Source organism: Perognathus longimembris, chromosome 21 (genome assembly GCF_023159225.1).
Source record: "Perognathus longimembris pacificus isolate PPM17 chromosome 21, ASM2315922v1, whole genome shotgun sequence".
NCBI lineage: Eukaryota > Metazoa > Chordata > Mammalia > Rodentia > Heteromyidae > Perognathus > Perognathus longimembris.
The window spans coordinates 7,073,883-7,093,309 of record NC_063181.1 but is presented as its reverse complement, the minus strand read 5'-3'; the positions used below and the strand labels follow the sequence as shown (position 1 = coordinate 7,093,309).

The 19,427-nt window shown below is 48.8% G+C and overlaps 1 protein-coding gene across 1 annotated transcript; it reads right to left on the bottom strand.

Moving 5' to 3' along the window:
- Nucleotides 1–404: 404 nt before the first annotated feature.
- Nucleotides 405–4,060, bottom strand: Nefl (neurofilament light chain). The gene is made up of 4 exons (XM_048330815.1): nt 2,956–4,060; nt 1,859–1,983; nt 1,129–1,448; nt 405–544 (listed from the first exon to the last, which is right to left on the bottom strand). The coding sequence occupies exons 1-4, from the start codon at nt 4,000–4,002 to the stop codon at nt 405–407; spliced, it is 1,632 nt and encodes a 543-aa protein (XP_048186772.1). The 5' UTR covers nt 4,003–4,060.
- Between the last annotated feature and the right edge of the window lie 15,367 nt (nt 4,061–19,427).

The following is a 19,427-nucleotide window of genomic DNA, read 5'->3' as shown; positions in this document are numbered from 1 at the left end:
AAAGGAGTCATTTTCCATGAAGTTTAACATTCACATTAGTGGACTCATTTATTCGTGTTGTGTGGGGTGTTGTTTTTTTTTTTCTTTAATTGTAAACATCTGAATGGTTCTCATTGCCATAGATCCTGAACTCATAAGCGTGGACCATGCACGGGCTGGCGGCAAGCCAGAAAGCCACTCTGCAAGCTAACAGATACTCAGCGTAAGAAGGAAAATTCATAGCACAACATTGAATGTCCCACCTAGTCATCTCGGAATTATACATATAGTGACTTCCTCATCCCTAGAGGATCTGCAACACAACTGGCTGGTTGGTGATGAGGTTTGATCTGATTTGGGGAGAATTCTTCTTAGGGACAATTAAGGGAAGTAGGGGAGGGGGAGGGGGCGGGGGGGAGGAGGGCTCAATCTTTCTTCTTTGTTGCTTGTTCCTCTCCAGCACCTTCCTCCTTCTTCTCATCCTCTTCCGATTCTTTGGTGTCTTCTTCTTCGCCATCACCTCCTCCTTCTTCTTCCTCCTTTGCATCTTCAGATCCTTCCTTGGCTGTTTGAACATAGAAAGAAAATTTATAGTATCCAAACCCAGGTAAGCACAGGTGTGACACACTTGTACAAAGGCCCTGCCGTGCTTCACACTTGTACAAAAGCCCTGTCGTGATGAAGCAAGGGACAGCATGCTGGCCCTGCCCTTCCAAGCTGCATTCAGCCAAAGCACATGCTGAAGAGAAGGCTTCTCTTGAGCCTTCTCCACACAGCATATGTGTGAGGAAGTGCTTGAAAGTACTGAATGTTTGGGCTCCTCCAGTTTAGGTAACCTGGACATTTTTATACGCCTGCCATCTCTTTGTGTTCTTTTAAGACACCAAACTATGGTACTAAACAGACCCAAAGTGAGACTTTTCTCTGAGTGTCAATTAAAAATATTTGCAAAGAAGATTTTGCAAAAATCTGACCCATGACCTCACTGACTAAAGGCATGTGGAACCCACACACCGTTTTTACTGGGGATTGCAACCTCATGTGTGAACACATTTTCCCTTGATACGCAAGTGTGTCAACTTCTGGGACCAACTGGTGACAGTTCTGAACCCTGCACACAAAGTGGGAGGGGCGTGTTTTTAAGGATACCTTCTTCCTCTTCCCCTCCCTCCTCTTCCTCGGCGTCTTCCTTCTCCTTCTCCTCCTCTTCTGCTTCCCCTTCCGAGGGGGGCTCGTCCTTGGCTTCCTCAGCTTTGGTGGCCTCGATGGTCTCCTCCACTTCGATCTGCTCTTCCTGGACGTGGCTGGTGTAGTAGGAAGGGAAGGAGCGGGCGGACATCAGGTAGGAGCTGGTCTGCAGACCACCGTAGGCAGAGCGGCCGAAGACCTGGGAGCTCTGGGAGTAGCCGCCGGTGATGCTGCCCACACTGGTGAAGCTGAGCCGTGTCTCCTCACCTTCCAGAAGTTTCCTGGGGATACAGGAGAAGAGTGGGGTTCAAAGAAAGAAAAGAAAATCAACACAAGAAGGGAGTTCGGTGACTCGCTCTGAGCTCCTAAGGCCACCCCAGTGCAGTACAGCCAGACATGATCAAGACAAAATGGCCGGTTGCTTGGTGATGGAGACGAAACACATAAGCACTAACAAATCATCGACACAAAAACTCCCAAACCAAGCCAAAAAAACAAATCCCTAAACAGTCCTATTCGATTTCAAATTTAAGAGGAAATTGAGAATGAGACTCAGGATGACCAAGATAAATACTTCCTTGCAAGAAGCCACCTCGCTATTATTCTTCCAGGCTTCTGACTCAATATGACTGAGTGGAATCTTTCTTTCTCAGGCGTCCTGACGGGGGCTCTCCGGGGTCTGTGACGTTACCTGTAAGCTGCAATCTCAATGTCCAGGGCCATCTTCACGTTCAGGAGGTCCTGATATTCTTTCAGGTATCTTGCCATTTCACTCTTTGTGGTTCGGAGCTCGTTTTCCAATTTGTTGATCGTGTCCTGTGGGAGGATTTAAGACACACCCAGGCATAAACGCCTGCTTCTCTCATTTTACTGTGGGACATTCATAGCTGTGCAGGGCTGTGAAACCAAGATGCCTGCCTCTAAACAAATAAATAAATAAGCTCCCCTTTGTTGTTAAAAAAAAAAAGAAAGAAAGAAAACCTATCTTGCCTAAAATTACAGCTTCAAGAAACGTGGGAGGAGACAGTTAAGACTTGAAACATTGAAAATGTCTTCAACCTAAGGATTATAAAACGGCTATTTTTAAAAATGGATAGAAAAACACAAGCTCTTTAACTAGGTCATGTTGGAAAACGTGTATGCATTTCTTTATAGAAAAGTAGCCAGGGTTTTTAGTTTGTTTCTGTAAAATGCTTTCTACATATCTGGATTTCTACTCCTCAAGAAGATAAACAGGCCTTTTTAAAAATGATAATAATAAATGGCTTCCTGCGACTAACCATCACCATCTAAGGGCCTTAAATATTCTTGACTGTGCGCCCGTGTCTCTGCTAAAGGGTGGGAACGCTTGGGGAAGGCAGCCCTCAAGTAGGCTAGTTTGGAAGTGGAGGCGTTTGCTGACCGGATACTCCCGTAGGCGGAGACAGTGGCTGGTTGGAGAAGGGAGGCCAGTAGAGAGGAGGTCACTGCAGATGAAAGACAACGCCCAACTCCCCCCGCCCCCACCATTGGGGTGCTTCCTGCAGAACAGACAACCCACTGCACCAAACAGACTGCAGAGGTCCGCCCCGCCCCACCCGACCCCGCCCACCTCACCCCCCCATCCCTCCCTCCCCTCCGTCTCTAAGGGGCCACGCCCTACGTCTCTAAGGGGCACGCCCACCTGTGCGCAGGCGCCCCACCCCCAGGTCCACTTCCTGGGCCCCTCCACGCCCTCACCCCGCACGCCCCCGCCCCCCACCACCCCCACCCCACCCCACCCCGGGCTCCGTCCCGAAGGCCAGATACCTGCATGGCACTGATGTCGGCGTTCTGCTTATCCTCCAGCTCCTGCAGCTGCTTCTCGAGCGCCTCGTTCATGCCCCGGCAGGCCTCGATCTCCAGGGTCTTGGCCTTGAGCAGGCGGCGGCTCTCGGACACCTCGTCCTTGGCGGCGCGCACGGCGTCGGTGTTCTTGGCGGCGCTCTCGGTGAGCACGGTGAAGCGGCTCTTGAACCACTCCTCGGCGTTCTGCATGTTCTTGGCGGCCAGCTTCTCGTACTGCGCGCGGATGTCCTTGAGCGCGGCGGAGAGGTCGGGCTTGGAGGACACGTCCATCTCCACGGAGATCTGCGCGTACTGGATCTGGGCCTGCAGCTCGGCGATCTCCTCCTCGTGCACCTTCTTGAGGAAGGCGATCTCGTCCATGAGGCTGTCGATGCGCTTCTCCAGCTCGGCGCGCGCGAGCGCGGCCTCGTCGGCGCCCTTGCGCGCCTCCATGAGGCGGCCCTCGGCGTCCTCGCGGCTCAGCACCTCCTCCTCGTAGCGCGCCTGCAGCGTGCGCAGCGTCTCCTCCAGCCCCTCGCGCTCGCCCTGCAGCGCCTGCTTCTCGGTCGTGGCGTCCTCGGCCGCCAGGCGCAGGTCGCGGATCTCCTGCTCGTACAGCGCGCGGAAGCGGGACGGCTCCGAGTGCTTCTGGCGCAGCACCAGCAGCTCGGCCTCCAGCACCTTGTTCTGCTGCTCCAGCTCGTGCACGCGCTCGATGAAGCTGGCGAAGCGGTCGTTGAGGTCCTGCAGCTGCGCCTTCTCCTGCGTGCGGATGGACTTGAGGTCGTTGCTGATGGCCGCCACCTGACTCAGGTCGAGGTTCTCCAGGCTGGGCATCAGCGACCCGGAGCTGGAGGAGTAGCTGCGGCGCACCGACAGCGAGGAGGAGACGGGCGCCGAGTAGCTGGAGTACGCGGAGCGCGCCGCGCTGTAGCCGCTGCGCACGCTGGCGATGTGGACCCGGGGCGGCTCCGCGTAGCGCCGCTTGTACGAGCTCGAGTAGTACGGCTCATAGCCGAAGGAACTCATGGTGGCGGCCGTGCGCCCCCGGCCCCCGGGCCGCGACGGAGGCCTGGACGGAGAGAAGAGCGGGAAGGGAGGGAGGGAGAGAGAGAGGGAGCGGAGCGGGGCGGATGGATGGCTGCGTGCGGCTCGGCGCCGGCCGGCCGCCCCTATTTATACCCGGGGAGGCTCGTGACGCAGCGGGCGCGCGGGCCAGCGGGGGCGGGGCGCTGCCGCAGCCCGGGGCGGGTTCTGCGCCAGGAGACCCGGTGGGGGTGAGCCGCGGCCGGCCGGCCGCAGAGCTGCGGCCCCGCCGCCCTTCTCCCGGGGCCTCTGCTTCCTCCAAGACCCCCGCGCCCACCCCATCGCTCCCTTTCCCCGTCCCCTCGCCCAGCCCCGATCCTGCTGTCTGCACCCGACCCTCCCCCCCCCCACTTGGCTCCCTCAGTCTCCCCAAGGCAGGACCTCAGTCTCCACGGACACCCTGGGGTTTTTCAATCGGGGCCCCCGCCCCTTGCCCGCCCGGAGCCTCAGTAATCAACCTTCTTGGTGTGGTTTATGGTGGCCGGGAGACTTGTGAGATCGTGTAGCAATGAGTAACAAACACAGTGTTGCACATCTGCGGCGTTTGCGGAGGGAAGCGCTGCATTCCTTTGGAGCTACTCCAGGCACTTTTCTTCAGTTCGCCCCCCTTTTTCCTTATCCTTTTTTTAATTTAATGCGCCCTCTCTCCACTCCTAGGTCCTGTGTCCCAACACACACACACGCACACACACGCACACACACACGCACACACACACACACACACACCGGGAAATCGCAACGCGACCGATGTTCCTTTTCAGCGTCTGGAAAGCTTGGGGCCGTGGCTCCGCCGGTCACTGTGTCCAGATGTCCCCATCTGGGGGTGGGATGGGGGGGGGGGTGAAGCCTGGATTGCTTTCGCTCGGGGAGATGACGGAGAGCCGGGAACGCGCGAAACTAACCCCAAGACCGAGTGGTTAGGCAGCCGCGCGTTCCGCAGAGCCTGAGGCCGGTACTAAGCTACAACCCGGCTGGACGCCGCCACCTGCGTCCTGAGAGAGGCCTCCCCCTTTTACACCTGCGTGACACCCCAACCTGCTTGCTGATTTCCAGAAGCCGGTCGGGGAGCTGATTGTCCCCAGAAGCTGCAGCGGCCCGCGGGGAGCGCAGGGCGTGGTCTCTCCGGGAGGAAAACCGGACCCTGAGACCTCTCGCTCTGGCGCCCACAGAAAATAGAATAGGGCCCCCCCCCATTCATAATAGTAATAACAACAGCAGCAGATGCGGTCAGGAACCCAGGGGTTTGCTTTAGGAAGCACCCAGACACCCTGACAGGTGGGGCAGGGCAGGTGGGGCGTAGGGCATTGTGCTAGGAGTGCCACCAGGTTCATGGAGATACTGCAGAGATTTCCAGAAGATAACCTAAGAGTTTTCATTTAGTGTTCGGTTTATTTATGCAACACCGCATGTAGTGTGAAGCTTGCTGATTTTTTTTTTCAGTTGTGCTGAGAGGATACCTGTAACTTTGCAAATAGGAACAGTGGACCGCCTCACCTGCCTCCATTGTCTCTGGGAAGGGGTGGGGGGGGTGGGGAAGCTTATGCAATGAGGGCCTTTCTGCCACCAAACCAACAAACCGACCCACCCTCGATTCTGGATTCCTCTCCCTGTGCGCCACCCATAAAGGCTGGTCCCGAAAACTTTCTTGGGACTTCTAAACGGGATAATGTAACGCATTTGGGGAACGTGGGTGCCGGTGGGTAACTCGGTGGGGGCTCACACCCTCCTAGGACTTGAAGCTGACCGGCAGACTCCTGCCCTAGGCTTCTTTATTCTGATGGCTTCCGATCACCTGCCTAACCCTGATGTCTCCTTCCTCAGTGACTCAGCAGAAGGAACGGCTTCTGTAAAGAAGAGAGAGGCGAAACGGAGAGCTAGAGAGTGATCCTGGCATGTATTTTCCTGCATCTAATTACCTATATAGGGGTGTGTGTGTGTGTGTGTGTGTTTAATCCAGCTCCGTGTAAAGGGCTTTGTCTCACTTCCCTTCTTCCAACTGCCTCTCCCAGGACCTTGCAGGGGGCACCCTCAGAGATCCCAAGTCTATCAGCATTTCCTCTCCCCAGCTTCGGCCTTGGGCTGCAGGTGCTGCTGGGGGGGGGGGTGGGGAGGAGGGCACTGGTTGTGGCTGTCAGCGGGAGGAACCATGCTTCCCCACCTCTGCTGCCCTTACAATCGCTGGGCAAGGGGGTCGAGAGTGGGAGGGTGGAGGGCCCCGGCCTTCACTGAGCCAAAGGCAGGGGGGAGCCAAGCTCTAGGTCGTCCGCCGGACTTAGAGAATAGCTCCCGGCATAGCCACCGGCTTCTCCCCGGCAGCCTGGCCGAGCCCAGCCGGGAAGGGTGCGGGCTTGAGGGACCCTCCAGGGCTGGCTCTGCCTGAAGCCCGCTGCTTTTTAAATGTCCTGCCCAGTCATCCTCCCTCCCAGTGCAGTCTCCTCCCCCAAGCCTTCGGCTCTGAGAGCCCACAGGGCATTTTCTCCGCCTGCTACAGTGGTGAAGTACGGGACTTGGAACTTGATTTCCCCTTAACTGGGACTGGGACTGGGACAGCCTTTGTGTTTTCTGCAACAGTGACAGTCTCTTCAGAGGAAGTTTTGTGTGTGTGTGTGTGTGTGTGTGTGTGTGTGTGTGTGTGCCCTCATTCCCCTTTAGGAATATTCTCCACAAGCATGGCATTGCTTAAGGGCTCCCAGAGTCAGCGCAGGAATCGGGGATGGAGCCCACAAATGGAGAGCCTGCCCCTCTGCTTATTCCCGAACACGCAACCTCCTCCAAACCTGCCACCGGAGGATACCACCACAAAGGCCACAATGCAAATCTCTCGGAGCACCGCGCACGGAGGATATTTTACTTCTGCAGTGACGTCAGTCTGAAGGCTTTGAGCTGACCGGGCGGGCCGGGCGGGCGGGCGTGGCGACTGGCGGCTTTTCAGTTCATTATCCTAAAATCCTTTCGCACAGCATGGGGCTGAAGTACGTAGGGGTGCGGGCCAGAGCAACTTCAGGCTGGAGCCAGGAGAGTCACACCTCCTGACAGCAGGGGTGGGGGGTGGGGATTGTCCTAGATCAGAACAGCAGGCAGGTCTCCATCCACCTCATCGTCAAGAAACTGCCTCCGTGCCCCCCAAAGCCGCCATCCACCTGCTGATGCCAGGAGGGATGAAGGAAATAAGCCCCTGTGGCCGCCGCCACCGCCGCCCGTGTGGCTGGCCCCGGCTGCCCATTATCTAATCAGGGCAAACTCCCGGGGAAACGGCCGAGGCCAGAGAGGCTAGTTCACTTGCCAAGCCACACAGTGGCCACCTCAGCTCGCAAAAGCTCTGCCTGCTTCCACACGGACCGGTCTGCCCTACCCCGCCCTGTCCCTGTGGGGTTTGGTCATTGCAGGCTGCACTGTGTGTGTGTGTGAAGCCTCTCCTCTGGGGTGACCAGTATGCACAGATACTGGGGGGTGGGGGGAGGAGGAAGAGAAGGGTGGGGAAATCAAGGAAGGGAAAGAAAGGGAAGAGGAATGCTGTAGGATCATCATGCTAATCCCAATGTCAAATAAAATAGATGAAGCCAGGTATGGCAATACAGTTCTGTAATCCTAGCAGTGTGGGGGGGGGGGCAGAAGAGGGGTAGGAGGATCAGGCTGTCAGCCTGGGATACACAGCAGGACCGTGTTTCACAATCAATCAACAAACAATAAATGTAATAAATAAATAAGTGAGGGCTGGGAATATAGCCTAGTGGTAGAGTGCTTGCCTAGCATGCATGAAGCCCTGGGTTCGATTCCTCAGCACCACATACATAGAAAAGGCCAGAAGTGGCACTGCACTGTAGCTCAAGTGGTAGAGTGCTAGCCTTTAGCAAAAGGAAGCCAGGGACAGTGCCCAGGCCCTGAGTCCTAAGCCGCCAGGCCTGGCAATAAATAAATTTAATGACTAAATAAATAAAATAATAAAAAAAACAGATGCCCTTAGTAAAACACAAAACAACCGGTGATACAACTTCTTTGGTTTTTAGTCAGAACTTAATAACATCACTTTAGCAAGCACATTCATCAGCTAGAAGATCCCCAGTACCTCTCCTACTGTGTTGTTGTTTTCTAATTAAGGTATCTTCCTTCTCTACTTGGTAAATGGATGTTCTTTTAAAAAGTGACCTTAAAAGTTTGCAGTAAGGACTAAGAGGAAAAAAAATAGCACTAGCACCCAACATCCCACTTACTAGACTTTAGCACACTTGCCATAAATCTTTTAACTCTTCCAAAAGAAACATGAAGATAAAAGCAAAAGAAATGAGTGCCTTGTTGAACAACTTCCCTCCCTATTTCTTGCTCTATATCATGACAACCACCCTAGGGAGCCTGCATGCCCCTCTTCCATGGTTTGGGAAATATGTTTGAAAGGCAGCTCCCTATTTGAATATGAACTATGTCTAATTTTTACAACCTCACATTCAGAAAGTGATGCTTTGTCAAGTGTGCTGTGCGGCTACAGAAGATCCTGATCGCAGCACAAACCAGAATGTCTCCTGAATCCATTAAAAGTGTGTTTATATTCCCAGCACGCATGCACTATTAAAATGACAGCAGCTTTCTGCTCTCCAAGCAGAAATGATGGCGATGGGCTCAGACCCCTAAATGCTAGTTCTGCGGAGGTAATGTATTCTAGCAAAGGTAATGTATTTCCTCCCTGGGGGCCTGCTCTGCCCTCCATCACAGTCACCAGTCTGAGGTGAGAGAGTCCACCCGGGACAATCATCTCTCCCAGGTCACAACAGTCTTGGCTAGAGCCAACAACCCCAACTCTGCACGTCTGGCTGTTCTTTCCTATCTGCAAGGAAGTGTGGGCTGCTTCTGCAGTTTGGGTCTTCACGAGCCCCCAGATAGTTCATGCAGCACCTGGATTTCTTGGGTGACCTGTGTGTGATTGTGTGTGTGTGTGTGTGTGTGTGTGTGTCTTCAGAAATCAAGGGGAGGGAGGAAGCAAGGCTTTCTCTTTGCATTTCTGTGCTAGGCAGACAAAGCCTGAGGCTGGCGCCTTTGCGAGCCCCGCTGGACGCCAGCCACCGTCCTGGCCAGCAGCTCCCGGCTGCTGCTCTTGTGGAATGCAGGCTGCAGGCTGCGGGCTGTGGCAGCTGCTGAGTAACTGCAAATGGGCGGATCCCTGGATCTCTACCAGAAAGCACACGCCGGCTTCTGAAACCAGAGAGTGCAACCCTGGTGCGAGGTAAGTTGGACATCGTGAGATTGTCCGGAGAGAAAAGGGAAACTTGCTTGTGTCTCGAGTGACTTACCAACTGGTTAAATACCTCCTGAGGGTGTTCACTCATGAAGCCACCAAATGTCCACGGAACACTTCCAATGTGGGGGACTGAATTGTGTGCCTGAAAGGATGCAGAAACCTCACAGCACAAAGGGCTTGGAAACTCCCTGAGCATAGTAAGAATCCAGCGGTGGGTGACACACACAACAGTGATAAACAGTGATAAACCTCATCCAGCATGCTGGTACTGAATGAAAGAACTCCCGGATACAGACTGCGTGCTGCATAATTCTGTTGATAGGCAAGTCCATGATGGGAAAGCTTACTTACCTAGAGTGGGGGGGGGGAGAGGAAATTCAGAGCAGTCATTGTTACTGAGGAGGTTGGGGAATGACAAGGGAAACTTCTGGGGTGTGGGGGGTGAAGGCATTGTTCTGTGCCTTAACAGGGTGACCCCCCCTCCCCCGCAGGTGTCTGTATTTGTCAGGATGCCAACAGCAGCATACCAGGACTCATTCATTTCATTGAATTTACATTTTACACTGGAGGAAAGAAACCTAAGACATGTTTAGTGTTATATAGTTATGAATGTATATACACGTATGTCATATGTAGATACCTCACACATCACTTTAGAGACAAACCCACAGGCACATGATATTTCAGAGAACTCTGCGAAGGTTAGAAGGCAGACATGTGTGGACGGCTTCGTGCTCCACGCCCTGCAGGTGCCTCACTCAGGCGTGAACTCGGGCTTCACGCCCCTCTAAGAAATGTCTGTCTCCCACTGATGTTAAGGATGAGTACTGGGTAACTGATAGCCTTTGCTCATATCGCATTAACGTTTTAGCAATCTTACATCGCTGCCTCATATTAATTTCAGATCAATATTGCAATTTAAAAAAAACATCGAGAGCTATTTATATTGTGACTTTGTTTAAAAACCCAGGATAATAACTTATTTATTTTCCTTAATCTTCAACATAAATACTTTGGGTCCTTTTTTCTAAACAACACAACAAAAAAAAACCCACAAAATTCTAAAACAAAAAATAAAACTTCCCAAAGTTGGGTCAAATTTGATCATGAATGAATATGCTGTTTCTTTTTAATGGAACACTATTAGAAATATACTTTATATGCCAGATTTCTTTTCAACTTCTTAGATCAGGAGCCAAGTTGTTTTAAGGCTTCTATCTGTGTGGTCCGTACTTCCTCCAGTGTCCCCAGGATGATTTCTAAAAGAGCAGATATCTCTAGGGAGATAGAGGCCTTGGTGCTCAACCCCTAGCTTTGGTGTCTTTCTTCCTAAGCTCCTTTCTCCCTGCAGCAGTCCTGAGGGACAAGCTGACTCAGCACTTGCCCTGCACCAAATTAAAAGGATCGGAGAGAGCTGGGGAGGTAAGGGGGGGGGGGGACTTCAACCCTTCCTCTTTCCAGCAACAAAGCCAGGGCTATACCCAGGTTTCCTCTTCTGTTCAGTTCGCTGACATCTTCTCACTCCATCTTGCTGCTTTGTACATACACGTTCCAGGCCTGTCCTGTGGCAGACCTCCGCATGGTGAAATTCCAGAAACAGGGAGGCCTCTTCTAAAGACGCCTAATGCGCGTCTGCTGGAGAAGGAGCTGCTGGAGACGGCTCCCTCCCTTTCCCTCCCATCACAGGAAGCCAGCGTCCATGGGGGACTGGAGTTGGGCTGATGCTGACAGGACGATGGCTTGCTTGTACCTTAAGATTGAATGTGCGGCTGGTGATGGTTTCAGAGAGAGGAGAAGGACAGAGACCCGGTGTAGAGGGGGGAGTGTGTCTGACCTCCTTGAGCAGGGAGCATAAGGTAAGGAAAGAAAAGAGAGAATAAACACCCAGGGGCTGAAGGAGCTGGTCAGACAATGAGCCAGGAAATAGCAGGGATGGAAACAAAACATTCATTCCCTGTGGATGTGGAATTTGCCAGGCCTATGGCAAAGGCCTCTGCTTTCCCGGTGCAATTTAACCAGCATTTCCCTTGCATTCATCCCAATCATGGAGGCCTGGGCTATCCAGGGTGTATTTAAGCCAGGAGGCTCACCTACAGCTTCATTTCAGAGAGTCTTTACCCACCTGAATTTTGGCCAAGGAAATTCTTTGCGTTGACAGGCACCTTTGAAATCTTTCTCAGTTCTTACATATAGTCCAGGAAGTTGCTGAGCAACTGGCTAAATGGAAAGGAAATGGACAAAGGAACTGCAGAACGACAGAACTAGCCACTGTGCCAGGCCGTCAAGCTAAGGGTCGCTATCTTCTAACCTAAGAAGACAAGAGAAAGGAGAATTTGCATTTGCTAAGTATACATATATGTTCAATAATCTTGGCCAAGCATTGGACAAGGTCATTCTCTTAGTTTCATTCGGTCATCTCAAAGTCCTCACGTGTTGCCTATTTAAAATATCCTCCTCTTAAAAGATGGGGTGGTTAAGGTTTAGCGGAGACAGTCTGCAACTGGGCTGCATTCGGTCATTTGATCTTCACAGAGCCCTGATGAGGTGAGAATAATTTTCATGCTACAATTTTTTTTAAAATATGAAGTTCAAAGACTTTAGGAATACAGGTCATAGAGCTGGGTCCCGGTCTGGCTAAATGTTCGTAGCTTCTGCTATGACAAGCCTGGTTTGGAATATGGGATACAAATCAAATAGCTCATTCTTTTTTTCTTGCCAAGTTTAAATGGGTATACTTATTGGGAAAAAATGCTGCAATAATCAAAGTTGAAAATATTCAAATCCCACAAAAGAAAAGTAACTTATGTTGTGGAAGTTTAGGCAAAGCATCACAGGCAGAAAGCAAGGAAGACAGCACTTTTATTTTATGAGTGGCCTTCGGAAATAGCCATCCATCAACTGAGCTCATTTATAAGGACCGAAAATTGCACCAGAGAATCTCTGTCCAGATACAGGCTCCATGTCACTCTACTAACAGTTGCATTTATTGTTTTATTATCTAGAAGAGAAACACACACACTTGAAAAGATGCTCTGCCCCTTCCAGCCTTGCTTTACCTTACAAATTGAATAAACCGCAGTACCAAATCACATTAGCATAACAGATAGGCTTTTGGATCTGCCTTGGTGATTGCAATTTACAAAGTGGTTTTTCTTCTGTCTTGCCAGCCAAGTTCTTGCCCATTACACTGATTAATATTTGCCTTATAGAAGGTATCCAAAATTAAAATGGTCTCCCAGTTTTGTTTCCGCGGCCCAATGACGTTTGGAGAGATCGCCTGTGTGGGGCCAGTACTCTGTGTGCGGTGGAGAATACAGGGATGGAAGGCAACTGCTCAGCGGCACTGAAAACTCTGAGCGGTCTGTTGGCGGGGGACTGGGCCCCCGCATGAAGCAGTAGAATGGGAGGGAGGCATTGTTCCCCTCGGAGCTTCCCTTCTCCCTACCCACTTCTCTGTGGTTAATCAACTCTGATTCCAAACTGCCAGAAAGGTGGGAAGAACCAAATAAGCTAAGCTCAAGGAACATTTTACAAGGATCTCAAAGGAGCGTTCTAGAACACAGCGTTACCCCAACGACTGACTTGTTCGTGCTTTGTCAGATGTGAGTCAAAGGCACTGTGACCAAAACCCACAGGGTGGCATCTTTGAGGGAAGAAAGGAACAGACACTAATTGAAATCTTGGGGTCGGGGGATCTATATTTGCTGATTTGCTGTAATCTTGTCCTCCCTACCAAATACGGCTGAGTCCGTAGTACACAGCTGGACAACGGTCAATATGGTATCTGTTCAATGAGTTCCCAGGCCAATATACTAAAACTCATTTCCCCAGCTCTGACTTTTAATTTTCCTAGATTGATTAGAAAGGAAGGGGAGGGGGTGAAGCAGATGCTTCTCTTATTCTGACTTTGACTTGGGGATTAAGGGTCGAAACAGAGAGAGTGCATCTAAATTCATTTGCATTTCGCATCTGGGATCCAAGAGCCAGCATGAGGAATTGACGAATACCACACCAGCCTGTCCTCTCTCTCTCTGTCTGTCTGTCTGTCTGTCTCAGTCTCTGTCTCTCTCTCTGTCTCTCTCTTTCTTTCTCTCTCTCTCTCTCTCTTTCTCTCCTTTAAGTCTTTGATTCTTTTATCTCTTCCTGAAATTTGTCTATGGATGATTTTCCTTGGGAGAAAGGAACCTACACATTTGAACCCCACGTCTGTGGCACAGTCGACGTCGGGGTCTAGGCAGCGGGCTGTTAGAGAGAGGACCAGCAGATAAATCTCCATGTCACCATGGGAACACATCCTGGAGGCTGAGCGGAGTTGGCTGCTCCAATCACCCAAGTCTGCTGACGACAGAGTCACCCTTTCCCGACAGCTGTCTTGTGCGGATGTAATATCACTCTGTCAATAGCTTTGAAAGTCTGTATAGTTTTAAAAAAATAATAATGTCAGCAGTAGACACGGTAATGGGATTGAGATGTGGCGCTCATCTTTGGTCTAACGCTGTCACTGATCTAGTACAGTTGACCCAAAAGTGGCCCTAACATTCTCATGGGGAGACTCACGGACGGTGCTAAGGGGACCCTTAGGGCCCCCGTTTTCTTTCATAGAGTCAATTGACTTTAACCAGAAGAGGAAGACCACAGGCTGCCTTCTTAACAATCACTGGTTAGGCGAACTGCAAAACCAAATGGCTGTGCTACTTCGGCATCCCTGCGTTCATAAAGTTTCAGCAAATCCTGCAGAGCAAGAGGAAGAACACTTGGGTCGTTTCTTGGGCAGTTAGCCATCCTAGGTTGAAAAGAGGCATCACTAGTCCATAAAAATAATTACATTAGGACGTGATTCTACACTAGAGAATACTTCGTTCTGTAAATACTTCTCAAACCACCATTCGGAATTGTATAATGGAATTTTGATCATAAGTATGAATATGTTTTCTGCAAGTAATCACAAATCCTTATATACACACACTCTTTCAACACTAATTACTTCCCTCACCTAGAGTGTTAATTCTATTTTTGTAGATAATAAAGCTACCATAAGACAACAATATTGACCAAGCTTCAAAAACTGGCTTTTTTACTTCATCATAAGTACATGGAAATTTTTTAATCCAGTCTACTTTATAACTTGTACACATTCTCCTTTCCTGCTTCCATTATAATGTGAATGAGATTTATTATTTTTCCTGAGCCAAGGTCTCAGTATGTAAACAAGGCTAACAGTGAACTATCTAGCCCTGGCCAGTCTTGAACTAGGGACCCTCCTGCCTCAGGTCCTGAGGCTGGGATTTGCATTGTGTACCACCCATGAATCTTTAGAATTCCCTCACAGACTCATAGATCACTAAAAATACTTTTTATAATAGTTTGATGTGTGCTTTTAGACTTAAAATTTAGAAGGATTTCAAATACTGAGTGAAATGGCTAAGAATTAACAGAAAAGCTTTCATTCCTCTATGTGTAAATATATATTTATGTGTATACTTAAATACTGATATGTTGATTTAATGAGATTTCCCAACACTTGGATGTCATATATACGTGCATGTTTTATGTCATATATACATACGTGCATGTTTGTGTGTGTGTGTGTGTGTGTGTGTGTGTGTGTGTGTGTGTGTGATACCGTTTGGCAGTACCAGGGATTGAATTCAGGGCCTCAGGCAAATCAGGAAAACAGGACCATTTGAGCTGTTCTCCCAGCCCTGTGTGTGTATTTTGAAAGGAAGAAAAGTGCTTTTAACAGTCATTCTAGCAAAAAGTAATATTCGTTCATGAATGTATGGCTTGTAAGGAGAGTCATTGCAAATAAAAGATCATTATTTAAATATATGTTCATCAAAATGTATCAGATTTCTATGTTTTGAGAAACTGTGTGTTAAATAATACTTGGGATCATAATTCAATGTAGAAAATGTTTGTATTTTCAAGAAATAAAAGGATTTGCATCGTTATACATAATTTATTATAGAGAAGAATATTAACAAAATATTATAGAGGATATTGATTTAAAATTACAAAGTGTTTGCTTAGAATAAAATAATGCAATATACTATAATAGAAACAAAAGTACAAGGAGAAAACTATAAAACGAATAAAGACTGGAGAAAGTTTTGGTATCTTTCAATCGGATGGTGGTAGGTAATGAGTTGGCACTTTATTTTGGCTCCTTCTGATATAAAAATCTCACGACTTCATTCCCAAATATCTACACTGAAACTATACTGAAAATTGCATCCGGGCCACTTTTTAAACTTTATTCTGATGAAAATTTTTAGATAGGAATTTACAATCAAATGAAGAGCCCTGTAGATTTCCAATAGTCTTCTGAAATGTTTTTAAACTATATTTTATTATCTTTAAGTAGTTGTGCAAAGACATCGTCATTCAACAAATCCGTTTATGAACACAGTGCATCTTGACCCGTGTCTCCTGTTTGTCATCCCCCTCATCTCTGGTACAGATCCTTAGGTCTCAGCCTCCTGAGGCTCTGGGATCACAGGTATGAGCCCCTAGTGCCTGGCCTCTGTTTTATCTTTGACTTTATTTGCTAATTTGTGTTCTCAGTGACTTTTGAATATGTACCTTCTGCTCCTTTTCTGGATGAATCCTGCAAAAGATTATTTATTTTCATTGAACTGTGATCTTTTTTTAAAAATCCCTTCATCTTTCTATTTCATTAATCTCTGGCTTTTATTTATTTCATCTCTGGGGAGATGTCTTACTTTGTTATGGTTATTTTATATAACGTAGTGAAGTGAAATTCCAGCTGTTACTATTCCAATTTTTTTCCTACTGCAGCTATAAATTTACAGTTATCAACTTCCTTTTAAAATAAAGTTACTTGTTTTTATTAAGTAGTTATACAAGAGGGGGATTAATTCCAGAAGTTATGAGTAGAACGCATCTTAATCAATGTCATCTCTTCCATTGTTCTCCGCCATCTTTCCCCCTCCCATCCCTACCTCAGGTTATGTAGTTCAGTTGTTCCATAATGTAATGTATGTAGTGACAGTCCCTGCTCACACTTCCTACCTCCATTCCTGTCCTTCTCATCCCCCGACCCTGAACACGTTTCAGCTTCCTGCTATTCATTTTGGTAAACGTTGGCTAGTTGATCAAAGGAGTTACATGGCCGGACTCTAAATGTCCTTTTAAGTGGCTGCATAATTCAATAACTCTCAAAGCATTTTCATTGTCCGTCAATTTAAATACCTTCTGAGCGTTGTCTTGAGTTGTTCTCTGAACCAGGGGTTATTTACAAATATAACTTTAGAAGTCTAAACAGCAGGTTGCTGCATTTATGTTTTTAGTCATTAATTTCTAGTTTATTTACAGTGGGGTTGGAGAGTGCTGTCTAGCTGATTTTATTTTTAGTAATTAATAATATACTAAGAATGATTTCTACCATCTTCCTCTCCTTTCTGCTTGGCCTTCTTTTCTTTTTTTTTTTTTTTTTTTTTTGGCCAGTCCTGGGCCTTGGACTCAGGGCCTGAGCACTGTCCCTGGCTTCTTCCCGCTCAAGGCTAGCACTCTGCCACTTGAGCCACAGCGCAGCTTCTGGCCGTTTTCTGTATATGTGGTGCTGGGGAATCGAACCTAGGGCCTCGTGTATCTGAGGCAGGCACTCTTGCCACTAGGCTATATCCCCAGCCCCCTTCTTTTCTTGTTCTTTCATTGACAGTGGTCAAGCTTTCTATCTTTCCTTCTCTCCCTGATTGGAACAGCTTGCGTTTGCTATCATTTCGCGGCTATGGTTTCACAGTGAATTGGAGTTGCTGAAATCTGAAGCTAGCATGGCCCGGGGAGGGAGAACCAGGTGGAGACCCTCTCACCACCTCTCCCGGGGACTCTGTGCTGCAGGTGCTTTGTTTTCTCTTTGAGAACTCCAGTGCAGTTCATTGTGCTGGGCATAAGGGGCCTTGAGTTCCAAGTCAAAAATGCCTGCATTCGAATCTCAGCTCCAAACACAACTCCCTGGAGAGGCTTGAGGATGGAATTTTTTCTAAGTTTTAATTTTCTAGTCTCTAAGAAGACTCCAGTATACCTGGGTCATAGTTAGGCTGGGAGAGTGCACTAGGAGAATGTATGTGAATGTATTGCCAAACGTGGTTTCAGCAGAGAATTCGTATTTGACGATTTCTCTGGTGGTTTGCCTTAATTTCACAGTCTTGACCTGGTGTCTTACCTTATTCAGCGGGAATGACATTATGCCGAGATTCCTCTGTAGGTGGGCGTTTACTGTTGTGTGCACTCTTTATTACTGAGATCAGTGCTAGTTTCGAAGCTATCACCCTCGGAGATGGACCTAAGATGTCTGACTCATTGCTCCTCTCTTCCAAACTGGACTGCTAAGGTCTCCCAGCCCTCCCACAGCTTGCGAAATTTCCCTGGAGCTAGCTACATATGAATGCTCAGGAATTATCTTGCTGAACTAAATAGTCAGACCATCTAAGAATCAAGGGCCAGGTCTATTTTACAGTTGGCTTATATTTTAGTTGAAATTGGATGCTGAAAACAAGCACACACACACACACACACACACACACACACACACAGAATTTTAAAAAGTGGTTTCATTTCCTGAACTGAGAGTAGTCCAATCAACGTAAGCACCAATTAGCTAACTGCAATTCCCACACTGATGAGCAGATTTTAGCTGCTAGGCGAGTTTGTGAGACAAGGTAGGATTGTGGAATTGGAGGCCCCGGCGTGGCTAGACTCACCATGGTATCTAAATAATCTATGCAGGACTGTAAATGAGAATCTGAAAGTAACTCTAGGAAGCACCACATAGAAATGCCTTGGGTTGAATCTGCTGGATTTTTATTCTGAAGATTACTGATTTACTTATTGCTTACACAGGAACTCACGGAGGCTGGCCTCAAATTCCTGGCCCCCTTGATCTGCCTCAACCTTCAGAGGAGCTGGAACTCCATTCCTCCAGGGTATTAGATTAATTTTCATACAATTCGCAGTTTGGTTGTATGATATGTTTGTATGATTAGGAACTAATTAGGCAATGCGCTGCTTTTTTTTTTTTTAAAGATGTTTTCACTCCTTAAAATCACCCAGAACCTTGGTTTCTGAAAGACAACCAAGGTTCAACGCTCGCATCACAAGACCACCATCTAGTGGTGAAAAGAGCACAGTGTAGGACAGATGTCAGCCCACCAGTGCCAGCTGCCCGCTGACACCCCACCCCCACCACCCCGCAACCGCCCTTGCTTTCAACCCCCCCCCGGGGGGGGGATCATCCTCTAGTGCCACCCCCCCGAAAAGGGCTAGTGGCAGAATTCCCGGTATCTGACTGCTCCATGGAGGAGCTCACTGGGGAAAGATACGGGTGGGTTCTTAGTGTCCTTTCATAGATGATGAAAAGCCAGTGATCATCTTTAGACGGTGAATGTTGCTATACCAAATTTTAGAAGAATTTCTTTCAGTTGGTGTAGAGGATACAGCTTAGCTTTTATTGGTGCTCCTAACATGAAGCAGGATTGACAAGGCTTTAAGTGACTTGTCTGAGACAGAGACAGACAGACAGACAGACAGAGAAGCTGGGATTGTACCTCCAGGTTCTCGGACATGCTGGGAAAGCATTCTGCCCCTTGAGCCACACCCCCGCCCCTTTCTGCATGTTCTCTTTGAGCTGGGGCCTCTCAATAACCCTCCAATGCCACCCACACCTGTTCGGAATGGCGTGGGCTTTGTGCTGCTGCTCTCCCCGCACGCTTTCCCTGCGGTCTCAGTTCCTCCCGCGGCTGAGCTACAGCTTTCTCCCGGCCCTTCCCGCCCCGGGTGCTAACAGTGCTGCTTCCCTTGCAGCGTTCCCTGTTTCTGTGATTGCCAGATTCTTCTCGCTATCGTTTTGTACCTATTTGCTTGGAGCTTATCGTGTTCGCTTGTGCTTCTAAATTCCCCCACAAAGCTTGAGACTCGCTAGCAATTGACAAGATTGAATCAATGAGAAAAACGCCATTTAGAAAACAGCTCATGGAGGCTCAAGGACATTCGTGTTTGGAGACTCTGAAAGGCACACCTTGGGCTCATTATGGGTAGATACGTGACCTTGCTCCTTCCTGTATCCTGGATGAGTCCATTCCCACCCTCCATCCCATATCCGCCTGTGGCAGTAAGAGCT

What these genes read in the sequence shown, in the direction of transcription:
- Nefl (XM_048330815.1), bottom strand. Translation starts at nt 4,002, where the DNA reads ATGAGTTCCTTCGGCTATGAGCCGTACTACTCGAGCTCGTACAAGCGG. An exon ending in CCGACATCAGTGCCATGCAG is followed by an intron (nt 1,984 to 2,955) that starts GTATCTGGCCTT and finishes ATCCTCCCACAG; the next exon opens with GACACGATCAACAAATTGGA. An exon ending in ATTGAGATTGCAGCTTACAG is followed by an intron (nt 1,449 to 1,858) that starts GTAACGTCACAG and finishes CTGTATCCCCAG; the next exon opens with GAAACTTCTGGAAGGTGAGG.